The following is a 15,012-nucleotide window of genomic DNA, read 5'->3' as shown; positions in this document are numbered from 1 at the left end:
CCGTGTGTGTGTGTGTTTTGTGTCAAAAGAAAAGGGTATGGATGAGTCTCGAGACTCCAATGAGAATACCACTCACTTTCCCTCCCACCCTTCCTTTGTTTTCCCCCTTATATACCAAGTCTTCTCCGTCAGAAAGAAGAAGAAAACACTTTCCACGTCCCTGGTGAAGGGGAAAAAAATTCGTCCCCGGTCTAGAGTTCATCCAGCCCCAGAGCAGGAGACGCCCCTCGCTAATGGTGGCGCATGCTTTCTCCAGATCGTAATAGTAGCAGGTCGTGACGAGATCATGCAGATAAAACAAAGTCATTCATTACGCCCTCCGCCTGTGTCCAATGCCTGTCCGTTACAATCCCGAGATCCTCGACGAGGATCTTAAAGGATCTTGCAATTCCTCTTCTTCTTCTTCTTAAGAGCGACGCCGGGGAAGCCTGCGCTGCTCCCTGGAGGACCGCCGGATGTTGAAGAGGAGGCGGCGGCTTGAGCTTCCATGTTTTTCCGGTCGTTAGCGACAACAGTCAGGATAGCCTGCTCAAAGATCTCGTCGACGCCCGTCATCTCCTTGCTGCTGCACTCCATGTACTGAGCGCACATCTTGCGCGCGACGGCCTTGCCCTGTTCCTGAGTCACGGGCGTGAGACCTTGTGTCTTGAGCATGTCAATGCACGTCTTCTTGAAGCGGAGGTCGGACTTGAGGCCCACGAGGACCAGAGGGGTATAGGGGCAGAAGTGGAGGACTTCGGGATACCACTGGTGATGAGAGAAATTAGCATTAGCGGCGAAATTGGCCCCGAAAAAGGAGGGGCTTGTTATCGGAGGGGCGGTGATAGATTACCTTGTCCATGACGTTTTCTAGCGAGTTCGGGCAGTCAATCGCAAAACAGACGAATATCAGGTCGGTCTCGGGGTACGAGAGCGGCCGCAATCGGTCGTACTCCTCCTGGCCGGCCGTATCCCACAACGCCAACTCTACGGTCTTACCAGACGGCGGGTGCGTCGGGTACGTGATGTAGTTTTCGAATACAGTGGGGACGTATTTCTGTTGTCACCCAAAGTCAGCAATGTTTCGTTTCATCTTGCTCCTCGAAGACTAGTAGATGGCGCACACAGCAGCGGCAGCTGCTGCCTCAAGATTCTGGGAAAAGAGGGGAAAGAGCTTACCTCTGGAAAGTAGCCTTGGCTGTAGCTGATGAGCAGACATGTCTTGCCGCAGCCACCGTCGCCGACGACGACAATCTTTTTGGAATAAGCAGGGCCTTCAGTGACGTGAGTTGCGGCGCTCTCGCGCCCTGTGGACGAGCTCATAGTGGTGCTGACGGTACCGTCACTGCTCCTGAGGCGCGTGTTGCGGCGGGATGTAGCCGGTCGTCCCTGGCCGTCGTCGTACTTTTCGCTAATGTTCTGGGACGAGTTGTGGTATGAGTTGCGATACTGGTATGAGGACGCCATAGTGTGGCAGACTCTAACTGTGTGTGTTGTGTTGTGGCGCGATGACGATGAGGTCGTCTCGCTGCGCAGCCCCTCGCGTGTGTGTGTGTGTGTGTTTTAGAGACGGATAGGTGTTGATGTGTACCGCGGGCCAGTGCGTGCGCTCGTATGGGGGATGGGTGGTTGTTGGGGAGACTTGGGTGGTTTGTGCTTTTATGCGATGTTGTTCCCCGTTTGTGTAGATGCTAGTGTCTCTTGTTTAGCGATGGGAGATGGCGATGTTGCTGGTGATATTGGGCCTCTCCTCGGCCAGGGTTCTCGCTTCTCGTAGCTATTGCTGCGCTGATGCTGCTTTCAGTCGGATGCCGTTGAGATATGGTTCGGGTGAGGCATGAGATACGGGTAAGAGACGTTGCGGCGGTTGGAGTTGAGGAATGTTGGAGGAGGGCTTGGTCTGGCTTGAGATTGTGTATTGTATGGGGGTGGGTTTGTGTGGTGAGGTGGATGGGCGGGTTGTGCTGTGTTCTTGAGGAGAAGGGACGGGAGCAAGGAGGGCAAGTGTAAACAAGTCGACGGGGCAACCAGCCACTTCTTGCCGGGGTGATGACGGCAGGCGCCAGAGGAGCAAGGGGCGCCACAGCGACAACGCAAAATTGGGGCGCGCTAACGCGGATCAACTGCACCCCTGGCCGTTGGCCTGGCCAAAACAGGCGCCCCCTGCAGCCTGAAAACAGGAAGCTGAAAGTTTTTCCGGCGCCTGTGCCTTGATTCCGGACGCCGGGCGGGATGATGTGGCCCGAGCTCCAAACCCCACCACCGCCTCCCTCAAAAGCGCGACGTGAATTTTTCGTTCTTTAATATTTCGAACGAAAGCGTCGACCTTCAACGAAGGAAAGCTTCAATTTCCGCTACGAGCCAAGAAGAAAGAAGCTCGTCATTTGCGAGAGCTTCAGAGGCACGGACACACCGCTACGCAAGCAGAACTTGTGTTTTCAGAGTGCATCTGCTTCAGCTGCTGTCTGCTCGCCACCATGGATGCCAACGGCGCGACCGAGAGCAAGTACGTGACTCTAGTCTCGAGTGATGGCTACGAGTTTGTCGTCTTGCGCGAGGCCGCCATGATCAGCCCGGCTATCAAGGGAATGCTGGACACCAGGAACAACTTCCGTGAGGCTGCCCTGGGCCGCTGCGTCTTTGAAGAGATCAGGTAAGCTCAGTCATCTCATCCCCTCTTTTCAGCACCTTCACCAAGTTCCGAATCCACTGGCTGTTGCTATGATGAACTACAATTATTTCGCTGTGTTCTTACTGACAGACCGCCGCTGCAACGGCCGGTCTGCTTGATTGCCAACTACACTTGATCTGAAACAAGCAACATTTCTTCTTTCCTTACTGTCGTTTCCCAGCCACCCATTACTTATTCCAAAGTTCTGGAAGCATCTGACCGTTCTTCCTCGGCAGTGGCGTCGTACTCGAAAAAGTCTGCGAGTACTTCCAATACTGGTACCGCTACCGTGAGCGAGAGGATGTCCCCGACATGGACATTCCAGTCGAGCTGTGTCTGGAACTGCTGGTCGCAGCCGACTTCCTAGGCCTGGACAGTAAGACACCTCACCTTCCAACCTCCTGCTCTCCTCGAGTGACGGGGTTTGTCTCACGGGAAGGCATTTCTGACACGTTTTCCTCCAGAGCAAAACACCGGCACCATCTGATGACGATGAGCACATGAACCTTTGGCTTTATTGTTTATGACGGAGTTCGGGCGTTTGAGCATCAGGGCTGGTCAACGGACAAGATACCATTGCTATTATGACACCATGACGAATCGCCATGCCAAGCAGGCATGGTTCTTGCTCTTTTTTGACGTTTGTCTCTCGACGGTGACCCACGTTGTCACCCCACTTGTGTGAAGAAGAAGAAAAACAAGGAAAACCGTACCCCATCTTAGCATATGCGTTCCTCTCTCACTCTTCCGTGGGTTGAACGTCTATTAAAGATGGAAGATTGACTACATTCCACTCACTCTGCTTGACTCAACTTTCTACCATTGAGATCTACGCTTTTTCTGTTGGGATACATGCATGCACACTAGAATAGCTGGATAACAATACAGCCTCATCTTCAACATCTAATACCTCACAATGAACTTGTATCATGAACGCGAAGATGCCTCGAGCCTCGAGTGCGTGTCATTGCTTGTGCCTCTTTGACGTGAACGTATGCTTGGTCGTTGTAATATCGATCAAGATCTCGATCAAGGCTTGTACATACTCCCTCAGCTGTAGCCTCCATGGCCAAAATCAATGCCAACCTCTGTCTCTGCCTCCGCCGCCCCTTCCTCTACCCCGTCCCCGTCCACCCCGTCCACCCCGTCCACCGCCTCTATGGAACCCCCTACCACCGCCCCGGTGCCCTCTAAACTCGCCAGCGGAGGGGCCTTTCGCCTTCCTTTCCATCCTCTCCTCCTCGCTGGCGTCCCAAAGGTTCTGAACCTCCAGCAACTCGCAAAACGACGATGTCTGCGGGTTTGTGTACTCGAACGGCTGGTGCGGCACAGATACGGGCTCGCCCTCTACGTGTGGCGGCGCCGTGATTTCAAAGTTGAGCGGGACGTCCAGCTTGTCCTTCTTCACGACGTTCTCTTCAACCCACTGGCGCTCTGCGTCGATGAGCGGCACGTAGTGCTCCTCGCCCAGGTCCGGGCTCGGCTGCGCAGACGGATCGCCAATCTTGAGGGATGAGTGGAAGACTCGGGTGATGGCGAGCCATTCCGGGTCATATTGCAAACGGAACGGGCGTTTCGGCGAGGGCTGGTCAGCGGGGAGGACGTTGTGAGGGTGCGCCTCGAGGAGCTGGAGGAAGTGGCGTCGGGGCAGGCACTTGTCGAGAGCGAGGAAGTTGACCTGTTTGTTTGTGATTGTCGACGGAACGGGTTGGCCGGGTGTTCTCTTGGGCTGCGGCGGTGGACGCATGAAGGAGGCAGGGAGTTGCGCTCGGAGCTCCTCGGGAACGGCGGTTTTCGCGATAGGTTGTTCTTTGTTCGTCACCTTCTCAGAGGCGGCAGGCTGCTCGCTGTCGTCATCATCATCGTCCAGGTCAATCTCGTTCGGGTTCGCCTGTGCCAGAGCGGGAGCATCTGTGATTTCCTCATCACCGTCGAGATCAATCTCGTCCGGGTTATCAGGCGCAACAACCGGCTCGTGTGCCGGAGCGGGTGCTGCAGTCTCAGCCGGGTCCGGAGCTGTCTCCTGTGCAGTTGCACCCTTGTCCTTGTATATCTTTAACGCAGCAAACTTGCAGTGCAAATGCGCCGAAAACCAGTAAGGTGGCCTCAGACGATCGCATACATACTCCGCCGCAACATTTCCCAGTGTGCCGTCCTTCGACTCCCTCTCAAAGTCAGGCTTCATCCTCCATAGCGCCTTCTCGTCACCCCACCTCTCGATCGCTCTAGGCCAGTCATGGCTGATACCGACGTCAACCTGCTCTCTCAGCAACAGCAGCTTCCTGACATCTACCTCTCTGACATGATAGAAGCTCTTGATCTCGTCCGGGCCCATTGGCAGCCTCTCGTGGTGCGCCTTGCGGTAGTCAAAGCCCTTCCAGATGCCGCTCATGCCAGCAATTCGCAGCGGGCCCAGGCGAAGCACATTGGCGGCGCCTAGGTAGTAGATGTTGGGCGCGGCCCAGCCGCCGTAAAACAGCTCCCACATGTGGCTAGCCGCCTCATGGTTTCCGCCCGCAAAGACAGTCAGATAGGGCGCCGTGCGGTTTCCGGCATAATATTCCCAGAAGTCGCCCAATTCGCGATACTTTGCGGGGACAGACATGACGGTGAGATCGGCGGCGTTGCGAGCGGCCTGGAAGTCGCCGCCGATGATAAGGAGGTCCACGCCGTCCCAGCCGCGGGCCTCACAAGAGGCCGCGACAGCGGCGTAGATAGCGTTGAGAGTACCGTGCCCCTGCGGACTGTCAGTAAATGCAATTCGGACAATTTCACGGCGGGCATAAGTCAACTTACGCAGCCCTCGACGGCAATTCGGACACCGTTGGTCTCGAATGTTTGTGTGGCCATTTTGATGGTGGTTGCTGGGTATGTTGTTGTAGGGCGGAGGTTGAGTGAGGTTCGGTTGCACCCGCGAAATTTTCATAGGGCCGCGCGATGAGTGTAAACTGACTCCTGCTTCCTACAGTTACGCGAGCCACGAAGGATTTCTACAACTGCTTCAAACTCTTGGGTATAAAGCCAGAACGAGTTTGGTTGTATTAGTCATTGGTTCAAGTTTCTAATGTTCCCAGATTCTATTCCTGGATCGTGGGATGCAGGCCGATTGTACCTAACTAGCTCAACCCAGCGGCCGCCATTCATGTTAACAGATGTGACAAAATCCATTGAGTAGAGCTGGTCCTTTATTCTCTAATATTTACAGCTGCTCATAGAATGCAAGCAACTTCTTCGCACCGACTTCCCACATCACATCATTTTGCAGGTGATGTCCGGCACCTGGCACCCAAGCAAGTCTCACTCCGCTGCCCTCATTGTCATTGTCGCCCTCGCCACCAAGAGGTTTGACCTCGTCGATCTTTGCATCCACTTTCTTTCCACCCACGAGCTTCGCAAATGCCGTCCTGTAGAATGTAGCCAACTTCGACATGACGTCGTGTGTCATCATCCTATCTTGAGTGCCGGCCAAAACCATGATGCGCTCGCTGCTGCCCCAACCACTGATTGAGTTGATAATGTCGACGACCTCGGTGAAAGGTTTCATCATACTGATGGGCCAGAGGAAGGACTCGTAGCGGTTCACGTGCTTCTGGAACTCGAGGACGGCAGATTCTGGCAACTGATCGCTAAAGAAGGCTTGTTTGACTAAGAAGGGGTGGGAAAGTGGCGAGTTCGGGTGCCAGCCGTGGAACAGCATACGAACAGCGAACCAAGGGTCAAACATCGCCCAGTTGGTGTAGACTCCATATCTAGAAAGTTTCAGTCGCGCCAAGATTCGACCGTTCCTGAGTGATGCTTACGATCCGAAGCCGGGTACAGCTCCAAGCAGCGCAAGACCCTTTACGCGGGCTTGCTTTGCTGAGAGGATGCCCTGGCTTAAACCACCGCCGCTCGAGTGTCCCACGAGCATGACTTTGCTTTCTTGACGCTCCTGAACCCATTTGATAGCCGCAACAGCATCATCGGCCAGATTTTGTCTGGTGGTCATGTACACCATCCTGAAATACGACGGGTGCCAGCTGTTGCCGTGTCCTCTTAGGGAAACCGCGTAACACGGAATGTCATGTTTGGCAAAGTACTGCATATACTCTGACCACACCCATGCGCTGCCCATGCCGCCATGGATAAAGAAGATGGGCGTTTTCGACTTCGTCAGGTTTGCATTTTGATTTGAAAGAACTTCGATTCTACCTGACGGCGTCTCTACCCAGTGCCTTGTGAGGCCCTTGGGGGCGGCTGGTGGCTCACCAGTAGGTGCTGTCCAGTAGAGCCACTGGTAGGTTAGTTTGAAGTTAAGCAGGCCCATGTCTGAGACTTCAGTGCTGTCGGGTTGTTGCAAGTGATAAAGTCCAAGGTTTTAGAACGTTAAAGTCATCCTTAACAAAAGGAAGAGTTGATCTAGACAGGGTCGACGAAGATGTGTTTGCAGCCAGGAGCTCCACGCCCTTTTAATATCCCAATGCTTAGGCCCTGAGACACAAAATATTTGGAGGCGCCGTGCAAGCCACATGCTGGAAAAGGGCAGCGTGGAAGCACGTTGTGGGGATTTCCCCGAGATGTTTTCGAGAGCAAAGACTCATCGCGGGACTTTCAGGGACGGCACGGTCGCCTGTTCCATGTTACCATGGCGCTCGTCGTTGTCGCCAATTGGACAATTGACGCCTGTGTGGCTGATGAGGTCGCACTAGATTGGTTGCCAGCCTTGAGAGCTGAATGTAAGCCTTTATCCATGGACGAAAAGACTCGGAAACACGAGGGCGCCGGCGACATTTCTGCATTGCTTGTGACCTCCAAATTTCAAACTACTGTGTCGAGGTCCCGGAGAGTAACGTAGCGAGCATGCGTCGAGCACTGCTGCCTGCAATATGACGTCTGAAGATCGCGCTTGCAAAGTCCATGTCCTCAGATCAATACAAAGTCAATGCCGTCTTTGTCGCGCGTCTGAAAAAACCTTCCGACATGGCAATTTGACTTGTCATAATAGCCTCGAAAGGCATTGGGGTAGAGGGAAACATCGAAGTTGCACAATGAGGAAATAAACGCACTTGGGCCAAAGCTCCAGTGACCCCAGCTTTTGGGTTGCATCTCCCGGCGGTACCTTGCAGTGGAACCCGATGATTTTCCGACAGCCTCACACCCACTGTAGGCAACCTTAGGTGCACTGTGCCCGCCTAAAAATTGTCAGTCTTTCCGGACCAGACCCAAGGAGGAGCCTCGCGATCGCAGCCTCGACCGCGCAAACCCATCTTTCCCCATCCACACATTACATGGGCTGTTTCTCCCCCTCGAATCGCCCACCATGAGCGTTTGTCATCCTCAAGTCCCCCTTAGCCATCGTGATGGAAGCTGACCAGATGCTTTTGTACAGTTCGTGCCCATTAACCCGCGGCCTATGCTGCAAGACCTGTACGTCCTCCCCGCCGAGAACGCGACCTCGCGCCGTGCACCTGAATCTCATCCGCACCTCATCGCGACCGACAACGGACAGCTTGCTAACATCTCTCCCCTTTGCAGTGTCAACCAGGATGTCGTCGTCAGACTCAAGTGGGGCGAGACCGAGTACAAGGGCAAGTTGGTCAGCATCGACAGCTACATGAACGTCCAGCTCAGCGGCGCCGAGGAGTACATCGACCAGAAGATGACGGGAGCTCTCGGTCAAGTTTTGATCCGGTATGCAACATCGTTTGGGAAAGCCCCTTACATGGACAACCAGCTGACGCGCTACAGGTGTAACAACGTCCTCTGGATCCGCGGCGCGAAACAAGGCGAGAACGGCGACGTCAAGATGGAGGGCTGAGCGGACGACTGAACGAGCAGAAGCATTAACAAAGTCTGGGCCACCTCCTTGTACTGTGGTGATTAGGAAAAGGGGCGAGGAGGATACGATTTTCACGATGAAAGCTTGGAGGAACATGGACGACAACAACAAGTTCAATCAGGACCACATAAAAGCCGTCGACGATGGATCCGCACGTCCATTTCCAGGTTGAATACCCACCCACCCCAGGTCGTGCTGCGGCATGAGGAAAATCATTTGTCTCCCTTCGCGGCAAACTATAGAGAAAAGAGAGGGCGCAACATCTCGGGCGCCTTCAGTGCCGTTTCCCAGTTACCACCTTCGCAGATACTTACATAAGACAAGCAACCTTGCGACTACTGCAGAGATCCGACGACGCCACCTTGATGCGCTGTGTCTCGCTTACCCATGTGTGCGCTTCGATGAGCCACTCGTACCACACCCGCGAATCGTCCGTCTGTCGCCACATTGTGACCTCCAGCTCCGTGTCGGCAGGGTAGTAGATGGGTTGCTGTGAATGCTAGTTAACCAACCAAAAAAGTTCAAGACAAGAATCAACAATGCTGCTTACCTTGATGGGGAAGAAGATGGGGAACCAGGAAATCATGTCCTTGCTCTTGCGGTCGATCAGCTCGGGGTGTGTGCTGATCTCCACCTTCTCCTTGTTACCGGTCTGTGGCGCGTAGAGGACCGACTCGAAGTAACCAGCCAAACCATGGATGACACCCCTCGTGCGGCAGACGAACGTGAGATGGCAGAACCGCGAGTTGTGGTCGTTGGCACCGACGGCGCCGGCCATGCTTCCACCTCCACCGCCCATAACGCCGCCGGCGCGTCTTGTCTCAATCTGCTTCAGCGTAGCCTCGGGTACTGGGTGGGAGAACTCCCACGCCTGCTGGAAGCGGGGATGATCGGGCACGCGGACAGCAGCAAAGTCGAGGGCGAAGAGACGCACAACCCAGGGGGTGTCGAAGGCGTTGGGCTCCGTCGGCACCCTGGTGAGAAGGTCGGCGTGGATGCGCGGCGTCGCAATTGGGCTCATGTGCGCCGTGTACGACTCTGGGATCGAGATTCCGCCGGGAGCCAGGACGTGCTGGACACCGTCCAAGCACTCAGGCGAGAGCTCGTTGTCGGCAAAGGAGCCGAGAAGCTCCGACACCAGAATGTCGACCTTGCCGTAAACAGGGTTGTTTTCGGGCGTGCCAGAGATGAGGGGACCCTTCCATGAACGCATGTCCGTCTTGACAACAGTGACTTTACCGCCCCAGATCATCTCGTTCTGTCTCAGGAGATAGACATACGCGTTGGGGTTCTTCTCCACGGCCCAGACCTGGACGGGGACGCCCGTCGCCTCGCTGGCCTTGAGAGCTCTCGTCACAAGAGGTCCACGGCCGGAGCCGACCACGGCGATGACAACGGCGCCATTCTGCGAAGAGGTGGCTCTGCCCAGTTGGTGCCACTCTGCCAGCGCTTCCGTGCAAGCGGCCTCGTACTGGTTGTACTTGACCGGGTCTCCCTCGAAGACCTCGTACGTAGCCGACTCAAGGTTGTCAGACAAGGGCTGTAGGGGCGACTGGAGCCAGTCTTGGAAGCTGGTGAGCGTCGTCTGTTCCAAGTACGACAGCGGTCGCTGCTGCATTTCGAGCCACTTAAGGTAGACCACGTAAGTGCGGAAAGACTTTAGCGAGTCCGTTGTCAGTTGGACCGATGAGTCGCCCAAAGGAGGGAAGTCTGCGGCAGTGGAGACCTGGTTTGCCAAGCTGACGGCCTGGAGCTGGGCTTCAGCCGTCAAAGAGGCAGGGTCCGGGCCGACGTCGCTGAGCAGGAGCCAGGGGGCGTTCTTCAGACGCATGTAGTTAAAGATCATGTCCTGGTGGGCTCTAGGGAGGGCAGGGTGCCCGGTCTTGTTCTTCTGGAAGGTATTGCCACTGAGAGATAAGAAGTGCAGAGGCTCGGCAAACCACTTGTCCTGGAGCGCCCTCTCGGGCAGGGCTCTAGGGATTCGGATGGCTGATGAGGTTAGCATCTGTAGTTCAGAAGTGGCACATGTATGTCTTACCAACATAGAGACGCATGCTGTATTCACACATAGTGCGGACGGAGTGCCAGGAGTCCCAGGCGCTGTAAATGTCGATTTCTCTGCTCTCTTCGGGGTGAGGCTCCTCAGACAACGTGGAGAGAAGCTCGATTGACTCCTCCAGACCAGGCTCGCGGTACATGGGGATGTGGATGATGAAGTTGAGGCGCGAAGCAATGTTCATGGCCTCCTGCACGGCTCGGCCGTACTGGGCGATGCCTATGTTTCCGCCATTCTTGGAGGCGTCTCTTCTCGGACCAGGAACGATGATGCTTCGGACGCCGCAAAAGTTGGCGTAAGCAATTTCGAGGTTGAGGACCTGTCTCGAAACGCTGGCGATGACGGGGTCGGTGGAGGCCAAGTCAATCCAGGGGCTGGCGTAGGCGATGTAAGTGGTCACTGCGTGACTGGGGAAGAGAGAAGTGTCCTTGGGGGTCAAAGGAGGGACAACGGCATCGGCCAAAGAGACGGCATTTTGCTTTGCCTTTGCGAGATGCTGAGAGACGAGGTCCTTCACACGCGCATGGAAGTGCTTGTTGGTGATGGGTGCCGTCACAAAGTTGACCTGAAGTGGGGAGGTTCAGTGAGAGGGAGAAAATTCAGGGCCCACGGTCACTTACACCAGCGTTCAGAATCTGGCCGTACTGAAGGTCATCCAGAGGCTGATCTCTGTTGGAATCATGCTGACCGAGGCTGAAAACAGGCCTGATCTGGTTAAAGTTGGCACCGTCCATGGTCGACTCGGGCTCGTTGCGCCGCCGGGTGAGTGGTAAGATTTGTGAGTGGTGTAAATGCTCGGCGCACAAATCACAACGGGCAGTTATGCAAAAAGTGGCCGCCGTTGGTCAGAAACCAGGCGCTTCGGTGGGAGAGAAGGATATGAAAAAAGAGAAAGAGAGAGGAGGTGGTCAGCACTTCATGCTTGACGGTGTGTTCGACTCTGGAGATTCCGAAAGAGAGACAAAGACGTCCTGGGGTCACTTGCAACCCGATGTTGTGTGATCCGAGAAGTCAGGCTGTTGGTTCCCACCCCAAAAGGTAAAAATGCACCAGATTTTGTGAGTTGCGACTCGGTGCCATTGGTTGCACTGGCATGCAGTGGACTCGGTGAGCCTGGACCCTGGAGAATGGAACGAGGGGAAGCAGTGTCCGCTGTCATGAAATGCTACTTGCTGGTGTTGATGTTTGTTTTCACGTAGATGAGCTCCATCCGCACCAACGGTGTCTTTGTAAGTTGCATCGCACTTTGGAAACATGAGAAATTCTTCCTAGAACACCCTCCATCAGTCTCAAAATGGCCTGGCGAGTTGCACATATTCCTCCAGCCACATTGGGTCTCAGCTTTCGAGGTGTCCAAAGTCTCTTGACAGTGTGATGGTTGTCTCAAACAGTACGTCCAATGCATGCGTCTTACCTTATCTTATCATCCCACTTTGCCATTGGCCCGTGCTGGACCCGCCTAAATTTTTCCCGCAACATCAAAAAGTTTCCCAGCAGCCTTGCTAGGAATCGCCTCCCGAGTTTGTTGTCGTCGCTGTCGAATCCCCCGGGCCGCAACTTCAGCCAAACTTTCTCCCTCCTTTTCGCTCTCCACCCCTTGCGACGAAAAGAACGACGACAATGGCCGACACCGACCCCAAGGGTTTCAAGCGCTCCAGCGCCGACAGAGAAGGAAGTTCTAGGAAGAAGGTCAAGAAGGAGGAATCCGACTCGGAGGAACCCAAGTACAACCCCTACCTGGCACACATGAAGGAGGACAACGGCTTCAAGTCCGAGGAGGGCGCCATCGACGCCAGCTCGCCCTTCGCCGGCTTCAAGCCGCGCGCGACCACCGCCAAGCAGGCCGAGAAGGTCGAGGACCTCGACACCAACGCCTTCACGGGCCGGCCCCATTCGCAAAAGTACTTCCAGATCCTGCAGTCGCGCCGAGACCTGCCCGTCCAAAAACAAAGGTACGCTTACACCCGAACATCCTCCTTGGAGCTTATCAGCCTGCTAACACTCCTGCGATAGACAAGAGTTCCTCGACAAGTACCACTCTACCCAGATTCTCGTCTTCGTCGGTGAGACGGGTTCCGGAAAGACGACCCAGATCCCCCAATACGTCGTCTACGATGAGCTCCCCCAGCTCAACCGCAAGATGGTCGCCTGTACCCAGCCCCGCCGTGTCGCCGCCATGTCCGTCGCCCAGCGTGTTGCCGATGAGATGGACGTCGAGCTTGGCGAGGAGGTTGGATACAGCATTCGTTTCGAGGACAGAACTGGCCCCAACACGATTCTGAAGTACATGACGGATGGTATGCTTCTCCGAGAGGCCATCCACGACCACGAGATGTCGCGTTACAGCTGTATCATTCTTGACGAGGCCCACGAACGTACCCTCGCCACCGATATCCTCATGGCTCTGCTCAAGCAGATTGCTGCCCGCCGTCCCGACCTTAAGATCATTGTCATGTCCGCCACCCTCGATGCGCAAAAGTTCCAGCGTTACTTCAACGATGCGCCCCTTCTCGCCGTTCCCGGTCGTACGCATCCCGTCGAGATCTTCTACACCCCCGAGCCCGAGCGAGATTACGTCGAGGCGGCCATCAGGACGGTGCTGCAAATCCACGCCTCCGAGGGTGAGGGAGATGTTCTCCTCTTCCTGACGGGTGAGGAAGAAATCGAGGACGCGTGCAGGAAAATCAATCTCGAGGCCGACGAGATGACGAGAGAAATCGACGCCGGGCCTCTGGCAGTCTACCCCCTGTACGGTACACTACCGCCGCACCAGCAACAAAAGATTTTCGACAAGCCTCCGGCCCCCTATAAGAAGGGCGGCCGGCCGGGTCGCAAGGTCATTGTGGCGACCAACATCGCCGAGACGTCGCTGACGATTGACGGTATCGTCTACGTCGTCGACCCGGGATTCAGCAAGCAAAAGATCTACAACCCCCGTATCCGTGTCGAGTCGCTCTTGGTCTCGCCCATCTCCAAGGCCTCCGCTCAGCAGCGTGCTGGTCGTGCCGGTCGTACAAAGCCCGGAAAGTGTTTCCGTCTGTACACCGAGAATGCCTTCAAGAAGGAGCTCATCGAGCAAACGCACCCTGAAATTCTGCGTTCCAACCTGGCCAACACTGTCCTTGAACTCAAGAAGCTTGGCGTGGAGGACCTTGTCCACTTCGACCTCATGGATCCTCCTGCCCCCGAGACCATGATGCGTGCCCTCGAGGAGCTCAACTACCTCGCCTGTCTCGACGACGATGGCGAGCTGACGACTCTCGGCAGTCTGGCCTCCGAGTTCCCTCTTGACCCGGCCCTGGCTGTCATGCTTATCTCGTCGCCGGAGTTCTACTGCTCCAACGAGATCCTCTCCATCACATCGCTCCTCTCCGTGCCTCAAATCTGGGTCCGCCCGGCCGCGCAGCGCAAGCGCGCCGACGAGATGAAGGCCCAGTTCTCCCACCCCGAGGGTGACCACCTCACGCTCCTCAACGCCTACCACGCCTTCAAGGGCACAGCAAGCCAGCCCGGCGTGGATCCCAAGAAGTGGTGCCACGAGCACTTTCTCTCCTTCCGCCACCTTAGCAGTGCCGATAACGTCCGCGCCCAGCTGAAGCGCATCATGGAGACCCACGGCCTCGAGCTCATCTCGACACCCTTCGAGGACAAGAACTATTACACAAACATCCGCCGCGCGCTTCTCTCGGGATTCTTCATGCAGGTTGCCATGAAGGAGAGCTCCGGCAAGGTATACCGGACCATCAAGGACGATCAGGCCGTCATGATGCACCCCTCCACCGTCCTGAAGACCGATTACGAATGGGTACTTTACAACGAGTTCGTCTTGACCTCGAAGCAGTACATCCGTACTTGCACTGGAATCAGGCCAGAGTGGCTACTGGTAAGTACCCAGATACACCCCACTCTCGTTTGGTTGCACAATGGATCTCACACACTTGTTCCTTCCCAATCCCTGCTCTGGCGCCTCTTTCGGCACTTGCCTCGTCCTATCCACTATCTCTCCTCGCCTTGGCTAACATTCAACCACAGGAAATTGCCCCAGTCTACTACGACCTCAGCTCCTTCGAAAAGGGCGACGTCAAGACGGCCCTCACGCGGGCTGCTGAGAAGAAGCGTCGGAAGGAGGCCATGAAGAATGGTCGGTGAGTGGTGGGTACGCAATTTCATCACACATGCGACGTGTAACCCAATACCACCCCCTTGGTCCTAGTGATAGCGCCAAAGCTAGAGCTACGACCCTGGACGAGCTGAAGGCGGGAAATACCGAAATCGAAGTGAACGATGGAAAGAGACCGCGCGATTATGCGCGGGTTTCGCGAGGGTTGCTTCCACCGCCGGTTGCTACAGCTGGGGGGTTTTGGGTGGTTCGAGCCCCTCTTCGTTTGAGTGGCCAGAGGAGAAATTCTGCCTCTACAGTTTTCTTTCCTAGCAGCCTGTTGCTCTGGTGGCTCAAACCCAGGGCACGCACATCGTTGAAGTCAGTAC

General features: G+C 55.5%; 7 protein-coding genes across 7 annotated transcripts; 3 read left to right on the top strand and 4 right to left on the bottom strand.

The window, feature by feature from the left end:
• Positions 1-372: 372 nt before the first annotated feature.
• On the bottom strand, positions 373-1,446 carry ColSpa_07294 (GTP-binding protein rhoC; the record flags this gene model as incomplete). Its single annotated transcript, XM_049273506.1, has 3 exons — positions 373-747; positions 833-1,036; positions 1,159-1,446. The coding sequence occupies 3 exons, from the start codon at positions 1,444-1,446 to the stop codon at positions 373-375; spliced, it is 867 nt and encodes a 288-aa protein (XP_049129463.1).
• Positions 1,447-2,456: 1,010 nt separating this feature from the next.
• On the top strand, positions 2,457-2,704 carry ColSpa_07293 (elongin-C; the record flags this gene model as incomplete). The annotated part of the gene is made up of 2 exons (XM_049273505.1): positions 2,457-2,632; positions 2,665-2,704. The coding sequence occupies 2 exons, from the start codon at positions 2,457-2,459 to the stop codon at positions 2,702-2,704; spliced, it is 216 nt and encodes a 71-aa protein (XP_049129462.1).
• A 1,021-nt stretch (positions 2,705-3,725) lies between these two features.
• ColSpa_07292 (lariat debranching enzyme) lies at positions 3,726-5,500 on the bottom strand (the record flags this gene model as incomplete). Its single annotated transcript, XM_049273504.1, has 3 exons — positions 3,726-4,417; positions 4,580-5,387; positions 5,447-5,500. The coding sequence occupies 3 exons, from the start codon at positions 5,498-5,500 to the stop codon at positions 3,726-3,728; spliced, it is 1,554 nt and encodes a 517-aa protein (XP_049129461.1).
• A 349-nt stretch (positions 5,501-5,849) lies between these two features.
• ColSpa_07291 (uncharacterized protein) lies at positions 5,850-6,956 on the bottom strand (the record flags this gene model as incomplete). Its single annotated transcript, XM_049273503.1, has 2 exons — positions 5,850-6,399; positions 6,451-6,956. The coding sequence occupies 2 exons, from the start codon at positions 6,954-6,956 to the stop codon at positions 5,850-5,852; spliced, it is 1,056 nt and encodes a 351-aa protein (XP_049129460.1).
• A 993-nt stretch (positions 6,957-7,949) lies between these two features.
• On the top strand, positions 7,950-8,447 carry ColSpa_07290 (putative solute carrier family 35 member; the record flags this gene model as incomplete). Its single annotated transcript, XM_049273502.1, has 2 exons — positions 7,950-7,955; positions 8,019-8,447. 2 exons carry the CDS (start codon positions 7,950-7,952, stop codon positions 8,445-8,447), a joined length of 435 nt encoding a protein of 144 aa, XP_049129459.1.
• A 331-nt stretch (positions 8,448-8,778) lies between these two features.
• Positions 8,779-11,258, bottom strand: ColSpa_07289 (protein arginine N-methyltransferase skb1; the record flags this gene model as incomplete). The annotated part of the gene is made up of 4 exons (XM_049273501.1): positions 8,779-8,958; positions 9,019-10,441; positions 10,536-11,089; positions 11,145-11,258. 4 exons carry the CDS (start codon positions 11,256-11,258, stop codon positions 8,779-8,781), a joined length of 2,271 nt encoding a protein of 756 aa, XP_049129458.1.
• An 886-nt stretch (positions 11,259-12,144) lies between these two features.
• ColSpa_07288 (putative prefoldin subunit 2) lies at positions 12,145-14,673 on the top strand (the record flags this gene model as incomplete). Its single annotated transcript, XM_049273500.1, has 3 exons — positions 12,145-12,476; positions 12,538-14,407; positions 14,557-14,673. 3 exons carry the CDS (start codon positions 12,145-12,147, stop codon positions 14,671-14,673), a joined length of 2,319 nt encoding a protein of 772 aa, XP_049129457.1.
• Between the last annotated feature and the right edge of the window lie 339 nt (positions 14,674-15,012).

The sequence above is a fragment of the Colletotrichum spaethianum genome, assembly GCF_022836535.1.
Source record: "Colletotrichum spaethianum MAFF 239500 DNA, contig18, whole genome shotgun sequence".
In the NCBI taxonomy this organism is placed as follows: Eukaryota; Fungi; Ascomycota; class Sordariomycetes; order Glomerellales; family Glomerellaceae; genus Colletotrichum; species Colletotrichum spaethianum.
This window is presented reverse-complemented; position numbering and strand designations above follow the sequence as displayed.